The sequence below is a fragment of the Schistocerca serialis genome, chromosome 2 (assembly GCF_023864345.2).
Source record: "Schistocerca serialis cubense isolate TAMUIC-IGC-003099 chromosome 2, iqSchSeri2.2, whole genome shotgun sequence".
NCBI classification, from domain to species: Eukaryota; Metazoa; Arthropoda; class Insecta; order Orthoptera; family Acrididae; genus Schistocerca; species Schistocerca serialis.
In genome coordinates, this window is record NC_064639.1 from 587,750,770 (window position 1) to 587,772,066 (window position 21,297).

The 21,297-nt window shown below is 37.3% G+C and overlaps 1 protein-coding gene across 1 annotated transcript in view; it reads right to left on the reverse strand.

Moving 5' to 3' along the window:
• The window catches only part of LOC126457613 (sushi, von Willebrand factor type A, EGF and pentraxin domain-containing protein 1), a 336,391-nt gene that overhangs the window by 200,789 nt on the left and 114,305 nt on the right, over positions 1 to 21,297 (reverse strand). Inside the window, exons 50-55 of the mRNA XM_050094068.1 lie at positions 14,507 to 14,719; positions 12,251 to 12,406; positions 12,027 to 12,147; positions 11,570 to 11,635; positions 9,334 to 9,524; positions 6,930 to 7,103 (exon numbers count right to left, since the gene is read on the reverse strand). Coding sequence (XP_049950025.1) covers positions 6,930 to 7,103; positions 9,334 to 9,524; positions 11,570 to 11,635; positions 12,027 to 12,147; positions 12,251 to 12,406; positions 14,507 to 14,719 — 921 coding nt within the window. The remainder of the gene's footprint in view (positions 1 to 6,929; positions 7,104 to 9,333; positions 9,525 to 11,569; positions 11,636 to 12,026; positions 12,148 to 12,250; positions 12,407 to 14,506; positions 14,720 to 21,297) is intronic.

The following is a 21,297-nucleotide window of genomic DNA, read 5'->3' on the forward strand; positions in this document are numbered from 1 at the left end:
GGGCTGCAACACTCTTCACTGGAATGCGATTCTTCTTGTCTCCTGATGTTGTTGTTAGTTTGACGTTTTCTATATTTTTGTAAACTGTTGTGCGACGACGCTAACCGGACAAGGGTACATCTAGAACCGGAGGCTCAAGGATGCAACAGTTTGATTATGTAATCACTCTGATGCATGGTCTTGGCAGTGCGCCAGCGGAGACGCGCACACTCTAGAACACCCAGTGTGCGCGTCCGGGATTGCATTCCGCTGGCCACTGCGAAAACTCTAAGTCCGTTATCTAAGGTCAAAGTTTTCGCATGCTATATAAGCGAGCGCGCTCTCGCGCTACGCTCAGTCTGTGTTTTGCTGCTGCACAGGCAACTGCATTGAACGCCACCAACATGCCTTACAGGAGATATCTCCCTACAGGAGATATCGACTTCATCGTCGCGCAACAGTTTACAAAAATATAGAAAACGTCGAACTAACAACAACATCAGGAGACAAGAAAAATCGCATTCCAGTGAAGAGTGTTGCAGCCCACGCCCTTGTCGATGGACCTTGTGTATTTCTTGGATGTAATCTTAATTTTAGTTTGGACATAAATGACACTTTCTAACATGGAAATGAATGGTTCACTGTTGCCATAGTAAGAGGCAGTAGTGGTGTTTCGAGTGTTCCTGGACTAGAACGTTTTAATGATAAAGATGTAATTGCTTATCGTGCTTATCATATGTTTGAAATTGCTAGTAAAGACTTTGGTAAATCTGCTAGACAAGTATACAGGATTACTGAGAAGGTTGAACACAAATCGAAGGAGCTTACACAGGAATCAGAATACAAAACATTGGAATAGGAACTTACGGTATTATAAGTAATCCTAAGCCAGTCAGGAACAACAAAGATAACATACTGTTTCTGTGTATGTATGGTGGTCTAGGGTCTTTGACTAGTAATAAAAACGTTCGGAGTCCTGGGTTTGAACCCAGCCACTGATTAAATTTTGTAAAAAATCATCAGCAATGGCAGCTGAGAATTTTTGGCATTAGAAGTCACCCTCATTCTGACAATGGTCTTGTCAAAGAGGGCTGAGGAGTGGATGAGATTAAGAGCACTCTCTTGCCCTTGCATGGGAAACTGCCTCTAGAAGGATAAACAGCAGAAGGAGGAAGAAGGCAATGGAAACCATTGCATTAAATGTGTATCCACAGGACGTGTGGCTTGTAACTGGAAAGAGCCATTATTCACTCCACTGGAAAAACATTCCAGACTGGTCCCCCATTCGGATCTTCGGGATGGGACTGCCTAGGGGGAGATGGCCATGAGAAAAAGATAGGATAACCAGTGAAAGGGTAACAGTCTGTGAGTCAGAAGTCAGGATGTGGCAGGGAAGCTAGACAATCTGGAAATGGAAATGCAAAGGCTAAGTATAGATTTAGTGGGTGTCAGTGACATCAAATGGAAAGAAGAAAAGGAATTCTGTTCAGAAGAATATAGGGTAATACGAACAGCAACTTAAAATGGAATAACAGGAGTAGGATTCATTGTGAATATGAAGGAAGAGCAGAAACTGAGTAACTGTGAACAGTCCAGGGATTGGGAAATTCTCATAAGTTTGACAGCAAACACTCAGAACAGTAGTTCTGTCCTGCTGAGTATATTTTTTATCTATCCAAATACTGTGTGTTGTGCTGCCACCACTTGGTGAGCATATCTTTTATCTACCCAGTTACACTGTATTGTCAGAATGGTAGTTCAGGTATACGTGTTGATGTTACAAGCAGAAGACAAAGGGATAGAGAAAGTATATGAGGATATTTAATGGGTAAGTCAGTATGTAAAGGGAGATGATAATCTAATAGTCATGGGGGATTGGGATGCAGTTGTAGGAGAAGAAACAGTTATGAGAGAAAATAGGCCTGGTAGTAGGCATGAGAGGAGAAAGACTAATTGAGTTCTGCAACAAATTTCAGTTAGTAACAATGAATACTTTGCTTAAGAATCACAAGTGGAGGAGGTATGCTTGGAAAAGACCCAGAGACAACGCAAGATTCCAGCACAGTTACATAACCGTCCACAGAGATTCCAAAGTAAGATATTGGTTTGTAATATAATGTAATTGAATGGATAAAAGTATCTATTCACCAAGTGATGGCAGAACACACATATAGGAAAAGAGGTTTTACTTATGCAAGTTATCGGAGCCAGTGGCTCTGTCTTCTGGCAGAAGAATTGGAGGGAAAGGAGAAGGACTAGAGAGGTTTAGGTAAAGGGGTACAATTCAGAAAAGTCAGCCAGTACCACAGGAGACTTACTGTACGGGATGAGAAAGAGAGTCTTTTCTTCTCATCCTGTCTGGTAAGTCTCCCCTGACCTGGGGTTCTGGGCAATTTTTCTGAACTGTACCCCTTTTCCTAAACCTCTCCAGTCCTTTTCCTTCACCCCTCTTCCTTCCCCTTCAACTCTTCTGCTGGAAGAAGGAGCCACTGGCTTCGAAAGCTTGCACAAATACAATCTCTTTCTTTATGTGTGTGTTCCTGCTGCTGCTTGGTGAGTAGATTTTTTATCCATCCAGTTCCATTATATTGTCAAAAATTGATTATTTTCATTGTTATATTGGTTTGTAAGGCATACGAGGGAGATATAGATTTGGATCACAATTAAGTAATGATAAAGAGTAAATTGAAGTTTAGAAGAATTGCATGGAAGAATGAGTGTGGAAGGAAGTGGGATACTGATGTACTGAGGAATGCTGAAACACGTTTGACGTTCACTAAGGAAGTGGATACTCCAGTAAGAAATATCACAGTAGGCAGTTCAATTGAAAAGTAGTGGACATCTCTAAGATGGCTAATAAACATTGGTACAAGGAAGATAACTGTGAAGAACACTTTGGTAACGGGAGAAACTGATGAAAGAAGGAAGTGTGAAAATGTTCAGGGAAAGACAGGACTACAGAAATATAAATCCCATAGGGCTGAAATAAATAAAAGTGCAGGGAAGCCAAGGTGAAATATCCACAGGAAAAATATGAATAAATCGAAAAAGAAATTATTGTCAGAAGGACTGATTCAGCATACAGAACAGTCACTTTCAGTGAATTTGAAAAGCAAGTGTGGCAACATTAAGAGTGAAATGGGAATCCCACTGTTAAAGGCAAAGGAGAGAGCACATAGGTGGAAAGAGTCTGAAATTGTCTGATCAAACGACAGAAGAAGAAATTGGAGTTGGTATGAAAGAGATAGGGGATCCAGTACTAGAGCCAGAATTTAAAAGAGATGTGACAACTTCAGATCAAAATAAGATATAAGGGATAGATAACATTGCATCAGAATTTCTAAAATCACTGCGGGAACTGGCAACTAAATGACTATTCAACTTGGTGCGTAGAATCTATGAGAAAGGAAATGTACTATCAGACTTTCATCCACACAATTATGAAGATAGCTGAGGTGATAAGTGTGAGAACTATCACACAATCACCTTAGCAGCTCATGGTGACAAGACTAATATACATAAGAATGGAAAAAAATTGGGGATCTTTTAGATGATGAGTTTAGCTTTAGAAAAGGTACAGGCACCAGAGGGCAGTCCTGAAATTGCACTTGATAATGGAAGAAAGACTGAAGACAAATCAAGATGTGTCCATAGGATGTCAGATGGTGCGAGGTGGTAGAAATTCTGAATAAAATAGGAGTAAGCTACAGGGAACTATTGTTAATATACAATACACACAATAACCAAGAGCGGACAATAAGATTGGAAGACCAAGAACAAAGTTCCCTTATTAAAAAGGGTGTAAGATAGGGATATAGTCTTTTCCCCCTACTGTTACTGCTTATACATAAAAGAAGCAAAGGCGGGAATGATGGAAAGGTTCAAGAGTGGAATTAAAATTCAGTGTGGCAGGATATCAATGATAAGATTTGTTGATGACCCTGATATCCTCAGTGAAGATGAAGAACAATTACATAATCTGTTGAATGGAATGAAGAGTCATGAGCACAGGATATGGATTGAGAATAAACTGAAGAAAGATGAAAATAATGAGAAGTAGCAGAAATGAGAATTGGGAGAAGTTTAACATCAAAAGTGGTGATCACGAAGTTAATGAATTCTGCTAGCTCAGAAGTAAAATAATCCATGACGGATGAAGCGAGGAGGACATAAAAAGCAGACAAGCACAAGCAAACAGGTCATCCCTGGCCAAAAGAAGCCTATCAGCTTCAAAAATAGGTCTTAATTTAAGGAAGGAATTTCTGAGAATGTACGTTTGGAGCACAGCATTGTATGGAAGTGAATCACGGACTGTGGGAGTACTGGAACAGAAGAAATTAGAAGCATTTGAGATGTGATGCTGTAGAAGAATGTTGAAAATTAAATGGACTCATAAAATAAGGAATGAGATTCTCTGCTGGAGGGGCGAAGAAAAGAACATATTATGAAAACACAGACAAGAAGAAGGGACAAGATTATAGGAAATATGTTAAGATATCAGGGAATAACTTCCATGTACCAGAGGGAGCTATAGAGTGTAAAAACTGTGAGGAAGAAAGTGAATGGAATACATCCAACAAATAATGGAGGACACTGGCTGCAAGAGCTACACTGAAATGTAGAGGTTCAACGCCTCTTGATTTTGTTATTTACTTATTTATTTATTTTTTGGTGGGGGTATATCAAAAGCCTTATGTATGTGATCTCAGTTCTCAATCAAGAAACACTTGTTGTCAGGGTACTTGTGCGCCTGATGAGGTTCAGGTGACGACTGGTGACTTGGTAGAGAACTCCAGAATTTTCTACAAGGGTGTTATGCCTGAACTGAATTTGGTGGCCACCATTTCGAACACTGTCTGTAATGTAAAACATTGTTGAGTGAACAGTACATTAACTTTGTTAAATTAAGGTGGATGTTGTAAAAGGCCACCCTCCCCTAGCATTACTTTTCTTCAACGGAAGTTATTGATACCAAAAATACTTTCTACCTTTTAAACAGCTTAATATTGTCTCAGCTGTTTAACTAAATGAATTTAATATGATTTTGTACATGATGTATTATATTTCAGACTAAAATGTATAAGATGAAATTACTTTATTTTCTTTGTTACAATGTACAGTTAAAATTACTCTTATTTTAGAAACATTTGAAACTACAAAATGTCTGGCACACTTAAAATTCCTATTATTAATTGCACAATCAAATGATATTTATTATGGTTACTTCTAGATTCAGTTATAAAATAAGGGTATATATTAATAGAAAGTCATTTTTTAAAAAAGTTTGTAAACTCTTTGGAGTATTGTTAGTACTGCAGAATGAGTTAGTAGTGGGCATGCCTCTGATGTGATTGCTCATGTTTTTAATTTTGGCAATAACAATGTAATTTTTGATTTTGAAGTGGAATTTTTAAAGACAGTGAGATATAAAAAAAGGGATATAATAAAAATTGCAGAAACACAAATTATGAAGCAGGCTTACTTTAGCATTATCATGCCATTTGGAACCTACAATGTCAAAAATTTAAGTATTAAGAATCAACCACTAGACATGAAGAACTGGAGCCAACGATGAGAAAAGAAGATAAGTAAAAAGTTTATTGTAAATCTTACTCCTCTCAAAGCTTATTAAAAGATTTTAATACGAAGTCAGTGAAAATCAACTAGTGATGTGAAGGAGAAGAAGATTACAATGCGCACTGATTGTCTTTGTTGTTCCTGTCATTCCAAAGCTCTCACTGGCTCAGGATTATTCCCAAATCATAAGTTCCTATTCTAAAGTTGCTGTGTTTTGGCTCTTCTATCAGCTCTTTAAATTTGTGCATAAACTTTTGAATCACCCTGTATATCCATGTAGCAACAGCAGACGAAGATTACTAACAATACTGATATTAGAGACAAAGTGATGTATCAGGTGGAGAGCACAAACAAAGCAGTAGAATGGAATATAACAGATCTTCTAACTGTTGGCAACCTTATTTTATCAGTTACTTTGACTGACTTATCCTTCCCTACACATCATTGTGAACTGTGCACACTCACCTGTAGCTATTTTAATCTTACATCCCTATGAAAAACTTAAGTATTTGATGTCTAAAATTTGTCCCTAGGCATTTCAGACTCATATTCTATTTCAAACTGATAAGGAAAGGCTCTTGCAATTTCTGAAATATGGTTTATAGCTTTTGTTTTATGTTCCACATTTTAAATAAAGTACTGTGTATGGCCTATGTTATGGTCAGTTGTTTTACTGTGCTCCAGTAAGCTTGCACAACTGACGTGTCCAGCATGCATCATAGAAAATATTGCATTACTCGCTTACTTGAAAGAGGAGACAGATAGAAAGAGGGAGAGTAGAAAAAGATAAAAACAAGAAGTAAATCTATTTCCACCATGGACTGTGCTCAAGAACGTGAATCGATGATAAAGAGTGTCAGTAGCCCAATTGCAAACAGAGTTCCATTTTTAGAGAAATGTGGATATATAATCTGTCAGTAGTCTCAGGAAAATACTTCACAATTTTGAGAGATGAGGAATAGGAAGTGGGTTATTTTGAATTGATGATGTAGAATTAATTATACCACTGATAATTACAGTGCAAGTCATCATCTGAACAATAGGAGGCTGCAACTGTGTGTCATTATTTCTGTACTATATTTTGGATTTGCTTTGCAATATAATTTGCTTCATAATTGTTTTAGGCACAAGCCTTTGACCTACATGTTGCTGCAAATATCTTCAGTTTATATATTCCACATTATCTTTATTAATTTAATTTGAACCCAACGTACTTACAATATTTTTTGTAATTAAATTATATCACCGGAGTCACTTTAACTTCTTAGATATTACGACACTGTAAATGGAAGTGTAGTTTCAATACAAGTCATAAACAAAAAATTATAAAATGACATAAATATTATACTACAGATTTTTAGAATGCTATTTACCTTTGCAATCAGAAGCACTGCGAGCACCTGGACCTACTGTGACACCTTGGCGACCAGCAATTGTTGGGCAAGGTGTGCATTGTAACTGTCCTGCTTCACTCTGATATGAGCCGACAGGACAGGGCAAGCATGTACGAGTTTCCTTCACAAAGTATGTTCCAACAGCACAGGGTACTGGAACAGATTGCCACATTATTTTAATAGATATCAAGGAAAACATCACAAAAAGAAATTGTTGCAAGCAAATAAATTTTTATTACATACTATAACAACGAAAATAATCAATTTTTGATCATATAATGTAAGTGGGTACACAAAAAAATCTACTTACCAAGCGGCGGCAGGAGAACACATACATAAAAAAAAAAAAGGTTTAACATCTACAAGATTTTGGAACTGGTGGCTCCTTCTTCTTGCAGAAGGGTTAAAGGGGTAGGAAGAGGGGTGAAGGAAAAGGACTGGAGAGGTTTCAGAAAAGGGATACAGTTCGAAAAAGTCACCCAGAACCCCAAGTCAGGAAAGACTTACCAGATGGGATGAGAAGGAAAGACTCAGAAGACTCTTTCCTTCTCATCCCATCTGGTAAGTCCCTCCTGACCTGGGGTTCTGGGTGACTTTTCTGAACTGTACCCCTTTTCCTAAACCTCTAAAGTCCTTTTCCTGCACACACCTCTCCCTTTCCCTTCAACCCTTCTGTCCGAAGAAGTAACCACTGGACCGAATAGCTTGCATAAGTGAAATCTCTTCTTTTTTTATATGCCGCCATTTGGTGAGTAGATTTTTTTTTTTTATCCATCCAATTACATTACTACAAACAATGATATTCTAGAAGAACAGTTATAGTATACAAAAGAATGTTAGTGCTAGAGACAATTTCTTTGCACATTCTCTCCAGATTCAGTACTCAGCAAAATTTCTTATGAAAAAGAAATACATTATCGCTGTTAATAACCATTTGTTGATTGACTGGTAGTAATTTATTGACAATGACTTCTCTGGAATTTGTGGCTAATTTTCACAGCAACACACCACAGCACTATTGCTGGTTACTATCAATGATTATTTTATCTTATGCTCATTTATCACTCTCCAAGGAAAGTGCCCCCATAATGAATGGTAATAATTAAATGCTTACTTAGCACATTGCATTTCTGAAATAATTTCAGATTTTCACTTGATTAGGTCACATAATGTTCTGGATGAGCATTTGGAAATATTTTATCAGAAACATCTAACAACAATAACATGGTGGAGTGTGAAAGTATTTAGTATTTCTGTAACTCCACTCTGTGGACTTTCTGAAGTTTTCACAGAGCTCCACGTCACTTTTGATTTTGCCTGCATGTATCTCGGGCATAAAACTACCTCTTTCCTTCCTACTGCGTCTCTTTTTGGGCATCAGTTTTCTTACACCTCCAATGTAGTCAGCTGTTGCTTTTATTTCCTTGGCAGTCTACACAACTTTCTAGTTATCCATCCAAATATACTTGATTTCTCATGTGTAATGTGAGGTAGAGAAAAAGTTGCGAGGATGTCTGGATATAATTTTATTATTAGTGGATTACCCACAAATGCCTCTTTACTTGTGCCCACACACCCCGATCCCCACCCCCTCCCCACATTTCCTGTGTCTTTGAACCAGTCCAACCTTCTTTTATGAATGCTATGAATGCTGGTGTGAAAAGTAGGATGTATGAATTCTCAGTTCGTAAATGCAAGATTTCTTGTGTGTTTAAGTTTTACTCATTCTGTTCAACTAAATTTGAACTTAATATCATCAGGAATGTTACCAGTCAGACTAGTGAGCTAAGGACTATACATTTGGCGCTAATGTCAGTTGTCCATGATTATACTTACCTTTTAGTGGTTGTGCAAGTATCTTACCCTGCAGTATCTTTTTATCAGATAGTAAGTTGTATGTGTATCAAACCTGATTAAGAGTCCTTCAGATATACCATAACAACACTTATTTTTACATATTATCCCCTTCCCAGTACCACTTCTCACGTAGGGGCGCTACTGTATGTAGATGTGCACTAAATTTGGTTGGAATTACCTACATAACATCTACACGGTGTTCTCAATATTTCCTGCCACCACCCCTAAGGCTGCATCTACAAACTTCACAACACACCATAATTAAATGAAATCCAGCCCGCCCAGAAGAAATTGGACCACTGTCAGAAAGTGCATTGTCTCTATCAGCATCTGAAATATACAGCAGTTTCAGACAGTAAACAATTCACCATGAGTAGATTTTAATTTCATCAGCTGTTAACAGTGATTTATTGCCATGTGCAGTCTTATATTATAACTAACACTGAAGCTTATGCTCATTAGACAAAAGTAGCAACTGCAGCAACAAAAGTATATGCTGACACATGAAAACTAAATAGACACTCACCACAATCTGGGGCCATTACCACCTGTCCTGGTGGACAAGCATAGTCTGATTGCAGCTGCAGTGATGCTGGATCTGGAACTGTGTTTGGTAAAATGTCACGGACATCAAACTGGTCTTCCTCCAGTATGAGTTTCTCCAATAATCGCTGGACAGATGACCTCTCATTTGTGTTAGAGTTAATGACAGGGTCGCTGGAGATGAAACATATAACGACATAAGTTTTAACTTTAAAGTATTATTCCCTTCATATTACAAGTTTCACTTCTTTAAGGTTTTTTATTATTAAAGAAAAATAAAACACCGTTTGTTCCTCCGTTAAGTCTCACTTTGACAGAAGTAATGGAAATGTGTATTTACTCACACAATTTTGAAAAATGAGGTACCTTTATATCAACTCGATTTACAACATTTGCTATTGCTACAAATGAAGCAACAGTAATTAAGGTGATCATAATAGTGTCGGAGATCTCAACATTATTATTTATTGCTCCCTTTCATTAAATTATATACCCTGAATTCAGTAAGCTCTGACTGGTATTTTTTTTTTTTGGTAACACTATCCTTAAAAAAAGGTCTGCATTTGATTTGAGGATGATGTTAAAGCTATTTGAAACTGAATACACTAAAGTTCAGGACTATACAGGCAAAATGATTTTTGTATTACTGTGAATTTAGAACATTAATCTTTATTATAAAAAGGCAGCATTGTATGGCTCTTATTGCCATACTGAATCTCATCTAATGCTACTTGTTGCTAATAACACTTTACCTTTCCTACAGTATAATTGGATATTTCTCTTAATTGTATGTCCATAATGCCAACATCTGGCAAGCTTAATTTTTGTCTGTCCTTTGTCTATCAAAGACGACCTTGCATTAATAAATTAATTTGAATGCTGAGTGTTTCTATTATTACTGTCATAGTTCTCATTTTGAGAGAACAAGATACTTTATTATACCCTGACACTCAAAATTCTGTGCATGTGAAAGCAGCAGAGTGGCCATGTGTGCATGTGCTCATAAAAAAACAAAACTCCGCCCCAACAGGCCATGAAGCCCCCAAGGGTACTGACCAGCCACCGTGTCATAAGCCCACAGGCGTCACTGGGTGTGGATATGGAGGGGCATGTGATCAGCATACCGCTTTCCCGGCTGTATGTCAGTTTTTCGAGACTGGAGCCGCTACTTCTTGATCAAGTAGCTCCTCAGTTTGCCTCACAAGGGCTGAGTGCACCCTGCTTGCCAACAGTGCTGGCAGGCTGGATGATCACCTAGCCCAGCCTGACAGCACTTTGGTGGTATGATGGGAACCGGTGTTACCACTGCGGCAAAGCTGTTGACGCATGTGTTCATAAGATGACATTTTAGAGTATGCTTTCATGGCAAAGTGATTTGAAATGAGCATTAAATTTCTATACATGAAGTTTCAGTATTAATCATTTACATCTTTAGATCACTTTTGTCTCGCAGAATGCAACAATTACACTCTCTCCACAAAACATTACAACAAATAAACAGTACAACCAGAAAGGAATTTATTAATGTTATAGTTGTAGGTCCTGAAAATACTTTCACTGCTATCACTTGTCATCCAAATACTAAAACTACCAAACACTTGATGAATGAGCCTCACTTCCACACACCCAGTGATCAACAGTTTCAATTTATTGACAAATTTTTGGAGCTTCTATATTATTTTCTGTCCTAATTTTTTCTGCCATTCTTATGATCCATCAAGCGGAAAAGTAGTAGAAATGTGGAATAGAAGAAATAGATTTTCTCTTCATCTAGTATAACGTAAATAATTTAGGAGTAAAGGAGACTACTCACCAAATAGCAGAAGCATTGCGTCATTGACAGTCACACAAAATCTGTGGGTTCAGCCAGCACACTGTAGCTGCAAAGGTGTGCTCCCACCCCCAACTCATTAGAAGATTTTTTGAAAGCTAGTGAGTTTCCTTATGTTTTGTGTGCCTGTCGATAAATTAGTGCTTCTACTATTTGGTGAGTGCTCTCCTTTACTCCTAAATTATCTATTTTCTCTTCATCTTACAGGCATAATTCTTATCATAAAGCTGTTGTGACTGACAGAATCTCTATAAACTTGCTATTAATATATTGGCGTGCATAAAAGTTCATATTCTTGTTCATGTAAGGTACATAGAAGGTCAATATTTTGTATAGAAGAAATAAAATAAATTTACTTGAACTACAAGCATGCAATACTTGTGCTTACTTGATAGCTGGGAAGGATATCTCGATGTTGTAAGTGTCGCTGGCCTGGCGAGACTGCCTGCCCAGTCTGAGGGAAACAACATGCACTATAGATGTGTGATTCAATCATGGAGATAACAAAACACTTTAACTAAGTCAGCTACTGTGACTAAAGTACAGCATTCATAAACAAACATACCATGCTTTTCTACTTTAAATGAAAGAGGATGGTGTTCTAAAACTACTAAAGAAACATTTCCTTTGGCAGCTATTATGTGCAACTGAAATAATACTGTTCATGGGAAAAACAGACACAATCCAGTAAAACAACAACTGAATTACAAGCTACAGAAAGAGTCAACTTTATGAAGAGTATAAAAAACAGCAACAAAAGATTGTGATTTCATTTACAGATGCGCCATGAAGTACTCCAGACTAAGAAATTACTGCAAGGAAAACAGGACAATAACTATACTCACGGCTCAACTGGAACCTCAGCACCCAGGACATATGAGCCACTGCCATCATTAACATCCCTTGCTGGTCGGGAACGGTGGTCGCATTTCACATCAATATTTAGGTCTTTGCACTCCCTTGTTCCTGAAAAAAATTATGTTGCTTTGAATATACCTGTCTTATCAATTCTTACACAAATTATAGAAAATAAAACAATACGTGAGTGACATAACTGCAAGGGACTTACCTTCCACAGAATACGAGCAGAAGTTCCAGTCTCTGTTGAGAGAATTCACCGCACTGCGAACCTTCTGTCTCAGGACTCCTTGTCCAGCAGAATTACACAGTACAGAACTAGGGAACTGCATTTTTATTTTGAAGACACGTTGCGCTGGTTTTGAAGCTATTAACAAGTTTTAAAAAAAGCTTACAGAGTGGTCAGAACCAACAAGTACTTACAGAAGCATGCAAAGAACCCACTCACACAACACCTCCACCTCCCTGCCTCCCCATTTACACACAAATGTTACTTGAAACTTCCTGGCAGGCTTTAACTTTGTGCCAGTTCAAGACTCTTATCTCTTACAGGCAATGCTCTACTGACTTAACTATCCAGGTATGACTCATAACCTACTTTCCTATCTTCAGTTCTGTTGGTACCTTTTCTTTTTTTTTTTTTTTCAAACTTTACATGAGCTTACTTTGTATCTCTTGCTGGTTTGTGAATCACACCTGGACATGTCAATCAGTAGATCATTACCTGCAAAAGGTTCGAGACCCAGTCCAGTGCAAGTTTTTATCTGTCAGGTAATGCTCAACAACTCACACTTCACATAAGAGGTGAAAGACTAAAGATTAGTTCTTGAGAAGATGGTGAATTATGACTTGCAATAATATAAACATTGATATCATGATGGCATGATTCACATGAACTCATTCTCTTGTACATCCTCAATAGATTAATTCAACTATGTGGTATAATCACATCTATTCCTAACAAAATAACTGGTTTCGGCAGGCATCAGTTTCTGCAGTGGTGGACTGAACTATGGCCCGTATTTTATGATCTGAGGATGCCCAAAATTGGTAATTTTGTTAGAAATAATTGTGATTGTGCCAGATAATTAAATTATTCTCAAAGCAATCTCTGTCATCTACAGCTTCACAGAACTGTAGTTCTTTCAAAAAAGAAGTTCTTTATACTTTCAACTCTAAGCAGACAATGACACACTAAAAATATTCGAAAATTTTATGCTGAGTGCTTCCTTCATTAGATACACATATACGCAGAAGTAAAAAGTACAATATGCTCTTCGCAAAGGTAAAATGCAAACATAGAGGTAAAAAATGAAGCCTACAAAGAACATGAAAGACATACAAATGACTTGACATACAATAACTTGAGTAAATTCCTTGGATGTTTGCTAAGAAAGTGTGTAATGCTGTGAAGCTTTTACAAAAGTATCTGAAAAATCATAATGAGGGAGAATAACACAATAATAGAAAGCAATACAGCACAAAATATATTTGTAAAAGATTGGTGTACCAATGAAGGAGAAGATTAAACAGTTCTTGATGAATACAGCTCATATCATTCAGTAACATCTGTGTTTAAGGGGGAAAAATCCTTGTATAAATAAATGACTGCCAAAGAGAAACTACTAATCAAGCACAGATAAAATAAGAGTATTGCTTATCAAGAAACATACAAGCACAAGTAGAAACAAAAGGTCATGCAGATGTTATTACTCAAAATCAAATGTTCCTTCAAAACACAGAACAGAGGAGAAAACAAGATCAATCACAAATTAAGTAGGGAAATCACATAAGTTTTTCGCCAAATAGAGAGATAGTGAGAGAGAGCATGATGCAGTCAATGCTGCATGGATAAAATTTATTACTACAATGATGGCATATGGATTTATCCAGTAATTACTGTCAACATAGTGAAAACTTGGACTGGCCCTATTCGTTGTATCATCTTTGAGGTTCTGACATTTCACTATATGTATGACAGTTGGCTGTCAAGAACCATGGTTGAGTATAAGGAACCGAAATGTTGGTGAACTTCATTTTTAAATTATCATACTGATAAAGTAATTTTTTTTCCACGAACTGTGTCATGAATTGCAACTCAGGTTCGCCATTACCATAAGGAATCCAACATGTATCTGAAGTGTGGTGACATACATTCCACTTAGGAACAAATTTAAACATCACTTTCATCTGAAACACTTATCTGGACAGTGTTATGAGCTAGAAATGAAATTCTTTATAAATATTGGAAAACACAATGTGCATTCTAAGGTATTGCACCATGCCAGGAATGAAATTTTAGACTTGTAACAACCAATTCTTATTTCAGACTTCTGTCTAATGGTGCCTTACTCCTTATAATAATGTGAACCACACTATTGAATTAATGGCTGCAACTTAAAAACTAAAGTTTTAGACCTTAAATTATCAACATTTTAGCCCCCATATTACTGATTGTGATACATACTTGAGCAAGCTGGGTAGACCATTGGCAGTGCTGGATTAGTGGTTGGTCTCCAAAAACCTTCAGCTCCACATGTGTAGAACTTTGGTATTTCCTGTGAAAACTGTAGACCATTGTTGCACGAAATCTCACAAACTTTGAACTGTCCTCCAGTTCCCCAGTCTTTGCACAATTGTGTGCCACCAACAGGGTCAGGAAGTTCAGGGCAGAAGTCAGCTGCAAAGAAGAAAGAACAATGTGCTGAGAATTAACACAATGAGATTTTTTCATATGTGCAAAGTTTAATAGATAGAAATGAAATATAATTATACAGTCTGAGACTATCTTCATAGTTAATACAAAATTGTGAAAGAAATAGGCATTTCACTTCCCCCCTTATTCACCACAATCTACAGTTCACAAATGAGACTGAAAGATCAGAACTAAAAATAGACTTTCCCACTCAGGATGAAACTGGTTTTACAACAGTGTGGATTTGTCACATTTGGAATCCATCAATATGTATGCAGTTTCTGAGCCAGAAGATTTTGTGCCAATTGAGTTGTTTTATGTAGCTCAAATGCTTTGTGATATGTTAAAAACAAAGGCTTTTGTAAATGGAGTTAACAAAGTACTGTAAAAAGAAAATCATATTGTTTACAAGAAGTGCCTAATGATATGTTTATCAATAAATACCTCCAAAGAGCCCATGCTGCTTTAAAATGAAGTATTGCACAAACCATTTTATCTCACACACTGAAATTGCAATAATAAATTTAGCATATACTAAAATCAGAATCCATCCATGAACCATGAATCTCACTGAAGTGGGGGGCTTATGTGCCATAACCATATAGAGATCGTACCATACGTACAACCTTAATGGAGGGGTTTCTGTTCTGGGTTCTGACTAATCCGGTGTTCCTGAAGAGGGACAGCATCCTTTTCAGTAGTTGCAGTAGCAAACGTCTGGATTACTAACTGTTCTGTCCTTGCGACACTAGCCAACATGGTCATGCTGTGCTAGTACTGTGAACAATTGAAAGCATGATGAAATCACTGCCATTACTGTGGGTCAGGAATGAAAGAGGAAGCCACCTGGTAGAATTTTGCACAGAGCATAATTTAAGCACTGCCAACATGGTTTAAGAACCATGTAAGAAAGCTGTGTACATGGAAGAGACCTGGGGACACTAGAAGGTTTAAGACTGGTTATATAACAGTAAGACAGAGATTTTGAAACCAGATTTTAAACTGTGAGACATTTCCAAGAGCAGATGTGGATTCAGACCATAATTTGTCAGTTATGAACTGCAGACCAAAACAGAAAATACTGCAGAATGACAGAAAATTAAGGAAATGGGAGTTGGATAAACCGAAGGAAATAGAGATTGCTGAGAGTTTCAGAGGGAGCACTAGGCAACAGCTGACAGAAATGGGGGAAGAAATACAACAGAAGATGAATGGATAGCTTTCAGAGATGAAATTGGGCAGGCAGAAGAGGATCACATAGGTAAAAAAGACAAGGCCAAATAGAAAACCCTGGGTAATGCAGAAGATACTGAATTTAACCGACAAGTGGAGAAAACATAAAAATGAAACTGGCGAGAGAGAATATAAGATTGACAGAAAATGCAAAATTGCTAGAGGACCAATGTAAGGCAATAGAAGCATGCACAACTAGTGGAAAGCTAGCTGCCACTTACAGGAAAATTAAAGCTATCTTTGCAGAAAAAAGAAGCAGCTGTATGAATATCAAGAGTTCAGATGGCAAGCCAGTACTAAGCAAAGAAGAGAAAGCTGAAGGATGGAAGGAATATATAGAGGAACTACATAAGGGAAACAAACTTGACAGTAATATTACAGAAAGAGAAGGGGCAATAGGTGGTGATGAGATCAAAGATACTATGCCGCAAGAAGAATTTGACAGAGCACCGTTTAAAGACCTGTGTGGAAACAAGTGCCCTGGAGTAGATTGGAGAGCCAGCAATGACAAAATTGTGCAAGATATACAATACAGGTGAAATACCATTAGGCTTCAAGAAGAATGTATTAATTCTAATTCTAAAGACAGCAGGTGTGAATACAACTGAACTGTCGGTTAAATAAGTCATTGTTGTAAAATATCGACACAAATTTTTCACAGTAGAGTGGAAATACTTGTATAACCAGACCTCAGGAGAGACCAGTTCGGGTTCCGGAGAAGTGTATGAACACTTGAGGCAACATTGACTCTATGACTTATGCCAGAAGGTAGGCTGAAGGAAGATGAACCTATATTTATAGCATTTGTAAATTTAGAGAAAGCGTATGACAATGTTGACTGGACAACACTTTGAAATTCTCAAACTACCAGGGATAAAAAATACAGTGAGTTAAAGCTTATTTGCATCTTGAACAGAAACTAGACTGCAGTTGTAAGAACTGAAAGACATGAAAAGGAAGCCATAGTTGGCGGAGGAACTAGACAGAACAGTAGCCTAACCAATTATCATCAAACTGCTCAGTTTATTTGAGCATAACTTGAGCTGACAAGTTATTGAAACTGAGATGATGAATGAAAGAGTAAGAGGGCTGTGACTGGCATGAAAAAAGTGTGTCTCTAACTGGGCCTGGGCTAAAATGAACTACGTGCCACTTGAGTCTCACTGCTAGGAAATGTGTTATCAGTTTTCAGCTCCACTTGGTCATCAGCCTCTGTCGGCAAGAAATGGACTTTGGGATGTTCAGCAATGCTTTTATGTCATTCTCATGAAACAAAATTTTCTCAAGCACAAGAATAAAATGCAGATTCATTATTACTTGATAAAGTGACTCAGAGAAAGGGCTAAATGATTACGGCAACAATTTTCAATTACAATAAAAAATGATCGCAATGGCTCCTTGCAAAATATGTTGCTAACAATTGGTAGCTAGGGAGAAAGCATGGGTATCCACAGAAATTTATACAAGAGGAGGCAAGATTCCAAAAGTGCCACTTTTGATTTACTGAGTTTAAGAATGTGCCATGCCCCAATTAATAAATTTGACTGGAAGAACACAAAGCTTACAGTATCTTAAATGCTTGATAGTTCTCGATCCAATATTTTTTTGAAGATTATTATTATATCTTGAAAGTACGCAAATTTCATTCATACATCCCTTTTTTTATTATTAATATGAACATATATGTGGAAACCTTTTTAAACAGTTATCATATTGGTTGGTATAACCAACTTGTTAAAGCCAAAATACACCACATATCCCTAGTTTGGCACATTATTTTGTAGCCATGTCAGTTGTACTACAGTACTTACAACTCTCTGGGTTAATGTCAGATTGGGTTGCATTGTTTAAGAAGAATATAGTTTAAGAAGGTCCAAACATCTGTTATATCTTGATTTTTAACCTTTTCTTCCTCTCTTCCATGCAGAAATTGGTATATCTTTTGTAACTGGATCCAAAGATGAAGTACGGGTGAAGACACCAATAATATGGCCTTATTCTCCATACTCTACTACAATCGCTCCACCATGTTAAACTGAATGAAGTCTCAGCTCACCTTGCCAGATCAAATGCAAACTGACTGTTGAGATTAAGATGTGCATGAGGTGAAGGGCAGGTGCCGGGCAGGTATCCCGTAGAAATGTTTATAATGTGCTGGGTGTTGGAACCGTCCCTATCTGTAGCTTGTTATGGGCTGTACAAGCGAACAACAGAGAAAATATCAGGTGCTCTATTTTGGCAATGGCCTGTAAGTGTTCATATCCCCAAAAACTGCAAAACAACACCAAAACCAGTGTGATGACAAACTGCTATAATTTCCCTTGAAGAACATCACAACCAAACAATGTAGTGTTTACCAAAGCCACAGTGTTTTCCTTTGCATTCAGCAATGCTAGATCTGTGATTCCACTGAATCATTTCTAGAAATATGTGCGAATCCTGTAAGTGCCTCCTCTTGCTCTCCCCCGTCCTCCCTACAGGATGACTATGGGACAGTGTAATGTGGTCTGGAATTTCATGAAGATATTGTCACACAAAAGAATGTGGTTTGTTTCAGGCACTGGAATGTACAAGTAGCGTTTTACTTCTGGGCTTCTATGGTCAAAGTATGTAGAATAGAATCATTTGGCAGTGCAACATATAGCAGTCACATTGTCATTGTTCACTGCCTGTGATGTCACATTGTGGGCAGCGGTATCAGCAATGTTTAACTGTATTGTCTTGCATGCACACTTTTTTTATAATTTTTGTGTGGAAGTCATAGTCTACTTGGCAGAACAGTAATTTTGACTTCTGAGAGTCTTTCCTCTTCCTTGGAGTCTCTGTCTGTCTTTGCTCTGGCATTTCCTCATTTCTTTTACAGGGTCAGCTTGTTATTTGTTATACAGCTTGGGCATTGTTGATACACTTGTTAGCCGGTTGCCTTTCCTCGTGCCACTATCCTCCCCTCACCTCTACTAAGAAAGAAAGTTGTGCACTCTTTCTCTCTGTGATCAGTGTAATTTCTCGTTAATTTGGGACAGAATTTTAGTTTTTGTGTATTATGTAACTGAGTTCAAAGTGCGGAACAAGCCCATTGTTTACCTAGGTGGATATGGGAAACTGCCTACAAGCCACATTCAAGCTGACCTGCTCCCCAGTCCTGTTCATCACACCACGAGTTGGGCTCAAACCTAGGCTGCATTGCCTTCCTGGTAGAGAAAGCAAGCACTGTGTGCACTCGAACATCCTGCTGGGATGCTCAGTTGCTCTGGATTTTATTTACAAATAATGACATGTTTTCACTCTGAATTTTATTCATCATCAGATTTAAATGTCAACAAGTTTGACAGGATTCAGTATATTTTTTAAAGTGGAAGATCATTAAATAATCACAGTGAAAATGAAATCATGACTCTACTCTGTCTTTTTACCTTTTGACAAAGTTTTTATTGTTACAGTTTATAACCACAAGGTATACTGAGTGCCCCACGTAACTTTGTGATTGCATGATCTATCAGAAAAAGCATGCTAAACTAGAAAACATTGTGGAACAAACTGCTGAAGCCTATATGAGAAACCATGTGCCATTTAACTGTTAAGAAGTTATTTCCAATAATGTTAAAAGTTAATGTTAAATGCCAAATCAAAAAAATGTTTCTCAAATTACAATTTTTGTTACTAAAAATGATGTTTTTTTTTTAGTTTTCCAGCCTTAAATTTGGTTATTGGTAATAAAAAGCACCATTATAGTTTAATTAAGTAGTAATACGCAGCAGCTCCAGATCATTGACAAATTCTCTCACCCCTGGGGTCTACCTTGGAGCCAGTCCCGTGTTGAACGATATGTGAAGGAAACCAAAGTGAAATTTGGAAAGGGATTTATGAGTTCAGGGAAAAGAATGAAAAACTTTTAAGGTTTTCTGAGGACATTGTAATTCTGTGAAAGATTGTAAACAAAGGTAATAAATTGTAGCCAAATTAAGTCGGACAATACTGAGGGAATGAGATTAGGAAATGAGATATTAAAAGTAGTAGATGTGTTTTGCTATTTGGGCAACAAAATAACTGATGATGGATGAAATACAGAGGATATAAAAAGCTGACTGGCAATATTATGAACAATATTTCTGAAAAAGAGGAATAGGTGAACATCTAATATCAATTTAAGTATTAGGAAATCTTTTCTGAAGGTAGTTGTCTGTAGTGTAGGTAGCCTTGTGTGGAAATGAACCATGGACAATAAGCAGGTCAGTCAATAAGAGACTTACAGATTTTGGAATGCGGCACTATAGAACAATGGTCAAGATTAGATGCGTAGATCACCTAATTAATGAGGCAGTACTGAACTGATTTGGGAAAAAGAGAAATTTACAGCACATCTTGACTAAATGAAGGGACTGGGTGATAGGGCACATCATGAGACATCCAGGAACTGTCAATTTGGTAATGGAAGTGCAGTTGATAAAAATTATAGACAGAGACCAAGGTTTGCATACAGTAAGCAGAGTGAGAAGGATGTAGGTTGCAGTAGTTATGAAAAAAGAAAGAGGCTTGCACAAGAGAGACCAGCATTGAGAGCTGTATTAAACCAGTCATCCAACTGAAGATATCAACAACAACAAAATGAAAAGGGGCACAAACATTTTTGGTGAAAATACACATAAATTTAAGAATGCAGAGGGTCATAAGAGAGTGTATATGGGTGTCATAAATGACTTTCAGTTCGAACTATGCTGTCTGATATAAGAGGAAGTGCAATTTGTTGATGATCTGTCTAATGGTGCCTTACTCCTGTAACAAAACCAATTACCAACTTTTAAGTGATGAATCTAGGCACGTACTACAACCTGCTCCATATCTCTCCCATAGGAATCAAGATGACAAGACTAGACAAAGTACAGTGGACATGGAGGCTAAGCAATCATTCTTCCCGCACTCCATACATGAATGGAACAGCAAGAAGCCCTAATAACTGTTATAACGGAAAGTACCCTCTGCCATACACTTCATAGAAGTGCATGTAGTCTTATAAACAGCCAAATTTGTTGGCAGATGCTGCCTCTATTAAAAAAAAAAAAAAAAAAAACTGTATAATAGAGCTACAGCAAACAATTACTTCAGTATATTCACTGCATGTATGGAAACTTAAGAAGTTTCTTCTTAAGAAAAATGTTTTTGGTGTCTCATTCTTCCTTCTGTTTAGGTGAATAGTATACAGTAAAACTGAATCAGAAATGATGTCATTTAGTGGCATAAGGAATTACTGCACAGTGCCATAAACCAGCAAACTTTTATAATGTACTGTTCAACAATAAGAAATTAATCTACAAACATAGTGTGAGTGTGTT